The sequence below is a fragment of the Lactuca virosa genome, chromosome 5, assembly GCF_052849685.1.
Source record: "Lactuca virosa cultivar CGN04683 chromosome 5, Lactuca_virosa_CGN04683_v6, whole genome shotgun sequence".
NCBI lineage: Eukaryota > Viridiplantae > Streptophyta > Magnoliopsida > Asterales > Asteraceae > Lactuca > Lactuca virosa.
The window spans coordinates 62344912-62354825 of record NC_136430.1 but is presented as its reverse complement, the minus strand read 5'-3'; the positions used below and the strand labels follow the sequence as shown (position 1 = coordinate 62354825).

The 9914-nt window shown below is 32.4% G+C and overlaps 2 protein-coding genes across 2 annotated transcripts; both read right to left on the bottom strand.

Moving 5' to 3' along the window:
- Nucleotides 1-5550: 5550 nt before the first annotated feature.
- Nucleotides 5551-6305, bottom strand: LOC145111316 (uncharacterized). Its single transcript, XM_079047603.1, has 2 exons — nucleotides 5687-6305; nucleotides 5551-5570 (listed from the first exon to the last, which is right to left on the bottom strand). Exons 1-2 carry the CDS (start codon nucleotides 6303-6305, stop codon nucleotides 5551-5553), a joined length of 639 nt encoding a protein of 212 aa, XP_078903729.1.
- Nucleotides 6306-6467: 162 nt separating this feature from the next.
- On the bottom strand, nucleotides 6468-8618 carry LOC145111315 (uncharacterized). Its single transcript, XM_079047602.1, has 3 exons — nucleotides 8426-8618; nucleotides 7317-7465; nucleotides 6468-7246 (listed from the first exon to the last, which is right to left on the bottom strand). The coding sequence occupies exons 1-3, from the start codon at nucleotides 8473-8475 to the stop codon at nucleotides 6468-6470; spliced, it is 978 nt and encodes a 325-aa protein (XP_078903728.1). The 5' UTR covers nucleotides 8476-8618.
- Nucleotides 8619-9914: the final 1296 nt, after the last annotated feature.

Below are 9914 nucleotides of genomic sequence, written 5' to 3'. Positions count from 1 at the left end.
ATAGCCATACCTCTCACGAGTCTTACACGAAAGGAAGCAAAGTTCGAATGGGGTGAAGCCCAAGAAAAAGCTTTCTCAACTCTAAAAGATCTTTTGACTCGTGCTCCGATCTTATCACTTCCAGAAGGTGATAATGATTTTTCTGTGTATAGCGACGCTTCAAGATTGGGACTAGGTTGCGTGTTCATGTAGCGTGGTAAAGTAATAGCCTATGCCTCAATAGAACTAAAAGAGTATGAAAAGAATTATCCCACCCATGATCTCGAACTCGCTGCAGTGGTATTTGCCCTAAAACTTTGGAGGCATTATCTTTTTGGTACAAAATGCCAATTGTTTACTGACCACAAAAGTCTCAAGTATATATTCAGTCAGCAAAATTTGAATGTGAGACAACAACGAGCCATGGAGCTGATCAAAGACTATGACTGTGAAATCATGTATCATCCTGGAAAGGCCAATGTAGTTGCCGATGCACTTAGCAGGAAGATTTATCATAATAGTGTGTGTTATGTTATTACTCACACTACAGTAAAGTTCACTATTCTTGATGAACTAGAGAAATGGAAAGTAGAGGCCTTAAAGCCAGAAAATGTGAAGAAAGAATGGATGGTACATTATGCTGATATTTTACTCGATGATCCACGTGGACTAAAAGTATTTAAGAATCGACTGTGGATTCCAAAGATTGGTGGATTAAGACGGAAGATTTTAGATGAAGCCCATAAGTCTAAATTGTCAATACATCCTGGTACAAGTAAAATGTACTATGATGTACGGCTGATTATTGGTGGCCTGGATTAAAAAGAGACATTGGAATATATGTGCAGGAATGCTTAGTACGCTTACAAGTCAAAGTGGAACACCAAAAGCCATATGGTAGCCCAGAAGGTATTAATGTCCCTATCTGGAAATGGGAGGAGTTGTCCATGGATTTTATTACCAAATTGTCGAAGACTGTGAGACAGAATGATAGCATATGGGTAATTGTCGACCGACTAACTAAGAGTGCGCATTTCCTTGCCATGCGTGAAACAGCCCCAATGGAGAAATATGCACAAGTATACGTAGATGAAATCATTGCGAGACATGGCATGCTACTAAAGATTATTTCCGATCGTGATACTCGCTTCACTTCTCATTTTTGGGCAAGTATGCAACGTGAATTAGGATCTCGGATTGCTCTCAGCACAGCTTATCATCCCCAGACAGATGGTCAGACGGAGAGAACAATTCAAACAGTAGAAGATATGCTTCGTGCATGCGTCTTGGAATTCAGTGGTAAATGGGATAAGTATTTACCTCTTGTCGAATTTTCATATAATAACAGTTACCACGCTTCAATCAAAATGCCACCATATGAAGCATTATATGGTCGGAAATGTCATACTCCATTATGTTGGCGTGATATAGGACAGAAAATCCTTGGAGGCCCTGGAATGATTCAAGACACCATTGACAAGATTCAAATTGTACGAGAAAGAATGAAAGCGGCCCAGGATCGACAGAAGTCCTATACAGAAAAGAGGAGACGACCCATAGAATTCCAGGTGAATGATTTCGTAATGTTGAAGGTATCCCCATGGAAAGGCATTATGCGATTTGGGAAGAAAGGAAAACTAAGTCCTAGATTTGTTGGTCCTTTCAAAATCATCCAGAGAATTGGTAAATAAGTGTATCGCTTGGAATTGCCTGAAGATTTGGCAGGTATTCATGATGTGTTTCATGTGAGTTATCTGCGTAAACGTTTAAGCATATACGATCAAAAAGTCCCGTTATCCGAGGTGAAACTGGATAAAAAGTTAACATATGTAGAAGAGCCTGAAGAGATCGTAAACGAAAGAACGACTAATCTACGCAATAAAGAAGTGGAGTTGGTGCGTGTCAAGTGGAAACACCATCGAGGCCCAAATTATACTTGGGAAAATAAGAATGAGATAAGTGAGAAATATCCCCATTTGTTTAAATCGTTGTAATTTCGGGGACGAAATCCTCAAAAGGAGGAGGTATTTGTAACATACATGTGCAGTTATCATCTTTTGTTTAAAAATGAACATTATTAAATAATATATGATTTTGAATGTTGAGTTCTAACAAGATAGCTTTATGAGATTGAAGTAAAACTATGTTTAGAATCATTCGAAAAGTATTGGAAGTCTTATGAGATTCTAATCAAAAGTCAATTATCGAAATTAACGAAAATATAAAGTTGGAAATAAGTAAAAATAATGTTATTGAAAGTTGTAGATTATCTCGTTAGAAACATTTACGCGAAAACTTCATCGAAATCCGAGTTATAACAAAGAAGTTATGACTTATTGAAGTTTCGCGATAGAACCGACACGACGCCGTATGACGTAAAAAGTGAGTTTATGATAAACTATTTTTTAGCCTTAGTGATCTAAATGAAAGTCGTAGTATTCGTTCAACTGAGAATTTTCATAAAAAGAACGTCCAAATCTGACTTTGTATAAGGAAGTTATGATTGTTCCAAGATTCGGTATAGCAGTAGACAGCTAAAAACTCGAAATAAAGATCAAGTGATTTTTATCCGACACAACCTAAACGAGAATCGAAGGTCTCGTCAATAGTAGTACAATTGTAAAAAGACTGACGATATCGAATGTCAGATGAAGAAGTTATGAATTTTAACGGACTTTTCATGTTCCGTCCCGTTAAAAATATAACTTTAAAAATAAATCAAAATTAGCCGATGGAGTCTAAACAAAAGTTGTAGAGCATAATTTCACCTATGTGTGCATATAAAGAACGTCAAAAACGAAGCTCGTATGCGAAAGATACGAATTTTTGAAGTTTGGAAATTCGGAGTACGCCCAGCGTACTCGTGTTCACGGTCCGAGATTGGCCACGTCGCCTATTCCTCGCAATAGACACGTATCACGCAGGTTCGACACGTCTGATGCCACGCATCAGGGTACGCCCAGCGTACTAAGCTGTACGCCCAGCGTAATGACTAATAGAGCAGTACGCCCAGCGTACTTGAAGATTACGCCCAACGTAATTCGGGTTTCAGCTACTATAAATAGAAAGCAAGACCTCTGGGTTTTTGTTTACAAAATCTATTCTCTCTCACCTCTACTTCTTCTCTAGATACTTTTAACCCCCCGAGGTCCCGGTATTATCCCCGACACCCGAAGCAAGTCCCGACGCTCCGAAGTTCCCGAGAAAATCATATTTTCAAGTCGAAACTCTGCCCGCGTAAGGCCGGTTTTCAACTAAAATTCCCCGTTTTCATCAAAGAAAGTCATTTTTAGAGGCGAAGTGCTGCCCAAATTATCATTTTTATCAATCGATTAATTCACGGTGAGTTCAATATATAGGAACAATTGTATGTTATGTGTTATATGTTCAATGTGCTTTCCAGTGTTATTCTGGTTTTATACCTTTGACTATGTAAAGCATGACTTGTTTACTAACGGAATACTAATGGAGCTATACATTTGACTCGAAGTGTATGACATAAGCATCACTTGGGTACTGGTATGTAGCCTTTGACCATGAAGTGAATGATTAAGCATTCCTTTGGCATTGGCAGAAGGCTAGGCAGGGCTGAAAGCCTATAATTTGCTAGCCAAAATGTTTACTTAGAAATTGGTTATTTTTCCATGCCATATGGGCAAAAGACTTATTGATGTATATCAAGTATTGAAATTGTTATGTCTCATTGATTGTAAATCTTTGAATCAAATTATTCGTTGATATGGAAAGCATGTCATATGATACTCATCTGTCTTTGTTATTCTTTGTTCCCCATTGCTTTTGTCATATTGATATATATATATATATATATATATATATATATATATATATATATATATATATATATATATATATGACATAACGTTATATTGTATCTATTATTGAACTCACTAAGCGTCACCACTTACCCCTCTCAGTGTTTAACAATTGTAGGTAGTAAGCATCCAGTATAGTCATATACTGTTAGAAGATGTAGATTAGATATTATTATAGTTTTTGTATTTAGTGTATAAATTCCTGGGAAATTATGTAATACATAAAACTTGTAAAAAAAACATCGTTAGTCGGTTTGTATCCAGTCTTGTGTAATAAGACCATATATGTAAAAATATGTTTATGAATGTGCGTGTAGCATGTTTGGAATAATATTGTAAAGTTTAGAAAGGGGTTCTTTCAGGTAGTATGACATATTATTAAATATAAAAAGGTCATATATTAAAATCATATAGTATATTAACAATTCAATATATATTGAGTGATCAATAAAAAAATCAAATAAGTCAAAAACTTCAATAAGATTGAGTGCTTACTTAAAAAAAATAATTATAAATCCTAAAAAAATGCTCATTGAAGATGCGCTAACTTCACAAACCATAAAAGAAAGGTTAATTGTATTAAATATCTTATATTTTTTGGTTTCGTCTGTTTAAATCAATTTTTTATTATTTAAATTTTTTTTGTTCAATCTCTTTTAATAAGTTTATCGGTAATCTTCTCATTTTATATAGTTTTTCAAAAAAAAAAAAAAAAAACCCTCAATTTTTTTAACGAAAAAACTCACAATTGTTTGGACCAACTTTTGAATTTTGGGTCATAGTTTTCATGTTTTTCTTGTTGTTCCTATTTATGATGTTGTTGATACTTTTCAATATATTAAAGTCTAATCGAAACATTTGTTTTTTCATATATATATATATATATATATATATATATATATATATATATATATATATATATTATATTATGGACCAATCGAAATTTAAAAATAATGTAATGAATTAAAAAAATTGTTTAAGGGTATTTTGGGAACTTTATATTATTATAGTTTATTAATCTAAGAATAAATGCTAGATATACTTAAAAATCCCTTGAAACAAGAAGTTGTTACCATAAAAGGGTAATTCTAAAGACACGAATAAATATCTATATGCACGAATAATTATTGCAAAGCAGTCTTCCATCAATCAAATCTCAAATCTCATGTATATAAATCCCATTTTAATTTTCAAAAAGGGTCCTCATGCTTTTATTTATCTTTCAAAATTTACCTTTTGTTTTTCAAAATTTTATTTTAAACCTTTTACTTAATATGTTCCAATTATGTTTTCAAATTTTGTCCTCATACTTTTATTTATCTTTCAAAATTTACCTTTTAAGGAATTGCATAAAAACATAATCAAGTCAAATTTTGTCCTCATACTTTTGTTTTACAAGGAAACCGAGTCAATAATCTTATATATTTAATTATATGTAAACAATAAATTTAATATAGATTTACATGGTTTGTTAAAATTATTTTTTTTATGTAATTACTGTTAACCGATAATCTCATGATTGTTCCTATTGATAGCAATAAGGTTCACCGTGGCCAATAACCAAACCAAACCGTCCAATACGCATCTCTATTAAAAATATATAATTAGAAAATATGTATTGTTTTCTATATACACTACAAAAAATTTTCGATTTAGATATGGAAAATTTTCATAGCAAAAACATGAAATTCCGTAGCTAAAGCCAAATAACTATGGAATTTGTGACGTAAACTTTCAATTAGACTCCGTATATGTTTGCTAAATTAAAAAAACAATTTTTTTATTTATAGAGATCTTAATAATTATAAACAACAAAACATAAACTTGATTTTATTAATTATCAGATATTATAACTGTAGAATTGTTACAATTACTGTGTGTTGCGAATGGAGAAATGTATGAATTCAGGCGAGCAGCATAAACAGTTTCCCATCCAGCAGACCGTAATGATCTGTTGTGACGCCAAAGTGGCAAAATAGTAGGCATTGGATATGCTCCATGTAAATCAACCTTCACATAATGATCACCTCTAACAAGAGCAACAACAACAACTCTATGAGTTGAGATGTCTTGGGGACCAAGCCATAGTGGAAAACATGTTGATGGACTATCTTTGCTTAGAAAAATAACTATTACACTATACTTGTTAGCAATGAGAAAGCTAGTGACCGGCATAATCAACCAACGATCTTTTGGTGCGAAATGTGATCCATTAAAATTCAATGAGTGATGTATGGTGTTTAAATCGTATGAAAAAATCTGTGCGTACTCAGCTGGGTGTGCTAACAACTCATTTTGTAAATCTAAGCGGATTTGACGCCAATTATCTTCACTATAACCGAGACACGCAGCTATTGCACGAAATCCACAATTTCCATCTCCCCTCGCGTTTTGTATGTTTGTGACATATGGATGAAATTCATACGGAATTTCATTCATAAGTGGATCTGAATTATACATTACTTGTTCTTCGTTGAAGTACGAGTTATGCATCGATTGTTCCTGATTAAAAGTTGAGTTGAACATTGGAGGTTCTCGGAATGAGTACGTACTGTGCCTATCCGGTTCCTGGTTTAGATCAAACAAATTAGACAGCATATAATCAGGCGTATAAGTAGAAATGCTGCGTCGAGATGGATATTGAGTTGGTGGCGCTTAAGTCGGTTGATCTTGAGGTGGTGGATCTTGAGTTGGTGGGTCCTGGTTTAAATCGATATGAGTTTTCTTGAAAAGTTTCTTCTTTAAGGAGGGGCGCCCACGAGTATTTTTGTGAGTAGCAGGTTCAGAAACTGAAGTTGTTGACGGCGTGATTAAGTTTAGTAACTTCCTTGCTAAACTTAACTTAACAGGTCTTGATTGTTTTTCGTAATGAGCATTAAACATATTTACCTCAACTGCACAACCCAAATTGTCATCTTCTAACGATTTGCATTCTAATAAATCAAGTTTCTTCCAAAACTTATCGACTGAATGAAGCGGTACATAATGACCTTTTTTAACAAATATAGTTTGTTCATGCGCACATGGCAGCCCATAACTTGTACGTACTTGACATCCACAATTTTCATAAACAAATCCAAATTCTTTGGACCGCTCATATTCTTTGAAAATGATATCAAGTGCATAAATTGAAACGAAACGACACAATGGTTTTAGATGTGGTATTTCGTAGTACCGATGTACAATAAAAATTTTGTTATGCGCAAGACTCGCTTTTATACCTGTGTATTGTGACTCAACAACATCAGCAATACGCTTCAATGATTTGGCGATATCTGATCGCGATGTTTCGACATATCTTTTTAACTTGGCATGTTGACTTTCAGCTCTATTAGTTGTGTGGTTGCCAAAGTTAAGAAACTTATCGGTCCATGCAGACACAAACTTTTCTTTGTGTGGTGTCAACCATGTTTTGTTTAGATAAGAAAATGCATCTGAAATACATAAACAAATTTCAGTTGATGTAATGAATTATAACATATTATAATGTATATTTAAAAATACCTGGATAATTGTTCGTAATTTTTTCAACTTGTGCCAAATTCTTGTTGTATGCTTCCTTTGTTTCAGAGTTAACCAACCTCGTCCATGACGTATAAAGAACATCCCAACATGATTTGCATTTCTTCATGATATTGTTATTTATATGCCATCTGCAAAGTAATCCTTTAGCATCTGGAAATATAATAGCGTATGCGTTCATGAGAGCGATTTCTCTATCGGTCACAATAACACGCGGCAACATACATCCTTCCATTACCGATTTTAGACAGTCTAAAGCCCAAACATAGTTGGACTGTTTTTCTTCATGCATGTACACAAATGCAATGGAAAATGTCATATTTGTTGGAGTTACACCAACAATCTCCAATAGAGGCATCTCGTACTTGTTTGTCTTATATGTTGCATCCATTAACAAGACATGTGGAAATGCACGCCATATTTCTAATGATCTTGGATGAGCAAAGAATAAATCTTCTAACTTATTTGTCAAAACATTTGCACGACTATAATAAACATATCCATTTTGATCTAGAAATTCCATAACACCTTGCATTTGAGTTTTACCTTCTCTCTCCCTACGTCGAAGTTTTTCGTCTGCATTGTAGATAGTTTTGAGAGTAGATACATTTTTTGGATTTAGGTTTTTTAGTGCAGATAATATATCTTTTGGTTTGACATTTTTTTTCAACAAATCTTCCACTACTCGACATTCATATTCAGTTAGCCGTCGTGGATAAGGATGACCTTCCAAATATAATGACGGCTCATGGTTATGAAATTCACATATCATTTTTATCTTCCAAAAATTTTCTATTGACGAATATTTACCCTGTAGGCTAAATGGACAATTAATTTTTTTTTGTGCCTGTTTTTTTTTTAGAGATTTTTGTACTTTTGTATGTACCTCCACGGTCACATTGAAATACAACATTAAAGTTACGTTTCAAATTTTTTATGACGATGACATAACCTAAAGTATTTGCCATATTTTGCACCCAATCCATCAATTCTTAACGAGAATTGAACACCTGGAAATTATATTATTATCAGTAGCTAACAAATCCACTCGATGCTAACATTACTGTAACAACATACTAATGAATTTATACCTTATCTGTTTTGAATGGTGATGTGTCATCGAAGAAATAACGACTTTCATTCAAACTTTCATTTTCATCTGCTTCATTTGTGTCCATTGGATGAATATCCGTTTCGAATGGCGATGTGTCGTCGAAAAAATAGTTACTTTCATTGAAGCTATTATTTTCATCTACTTCATTTGTCTCCATTGGATGAATATCATCTCTCTAAACATAACAAAGAGAAAAACATACATTTAATAATAATAATAATAATAATAATAATAATAATGATAATAATAATAATAATAATAATAATAATAATAATAATAATAATAATAATAATAATAATAATAATAGTAATAAGAAAGGTTAAGTACAAATACCTCATAATATGTGTCACCCATCCATTCTTCCCAACTTGTCATTTAATAAAATCTATATTTATAACAAGTATCGTATGTTTGCTTTTAAGAAAAGTTACTTTCAAAATAACATTGCAAGTCACTTTCAGTTTAACATATAAGAAAATCTATATATAGAAAGAAATTGTAACCAAATTTTCATTTTTATCCCTTCTATTTTTGTTAATGTTTCATAGTTTATATTTCTTATTTAACAAATTAATTTTTTTCTATTAATATTTAATAATATTCATTATTACTCTTCTTGTAAATGTATTAATGAGATCATTTTAATTATACAACTTTTATAAATAAATAATATGTTTCTATTTGTTAGTTTTCAAAATTAATAAAGTTTTAAGGGTTTAAGATTTAAATTGATAAAATCTAGGGTCTTTTTTAAAACTACAACGTAAACTGAGGGTATAAAATTATAATATTACATTTTATCGATAGAATGATTGGCACACATATTAATACAATAATTGAGATAGAATGATTGGCACACATATTAATATACATATCAATTACACGATTTTATTCGTGTATATAGGAGCACCCAATATATATATATATATATATATATATATATATATATATATATATATATATATATATATATATATATATATATCCCGAATATAATGTTATTTTAATTTTCAAATGTTGTCCTCATGCTTTTATTTATCTTTCAAAATTTACCTTTTGTTTTTCAAAATTTTATTTTAAACCTTTTACTTAATATGTTCCAATTATGGTGAACTAAAAGGATATGGCGAGTTTGCGGATTATGATAAGTTTGGATATATCCGTCCTAGAGAGTGATTCTAACGGAGAAGAATTTGATGATGAACCTAAACTTATTTATTCAAATAATATGTTTCATGGTATGCCCCCATTGCCTTCGTGTCCTGTAAACGATGATGTGAACATTCTATGTCAGAGGTTGGATATAAATGAAGAGATTAAGGTTCTAGACATTTTTTATGACAAAGAGTTGCTCAAGCTTGCAATTGGAAGACAATGCATGGAACAAGGTAAGCAGTATAAGACTACCAGATCGAGCAAAGAGAGGTTCGAGGTGGTTTGTTTGGTAGAAAATTGTTCTTGGATGG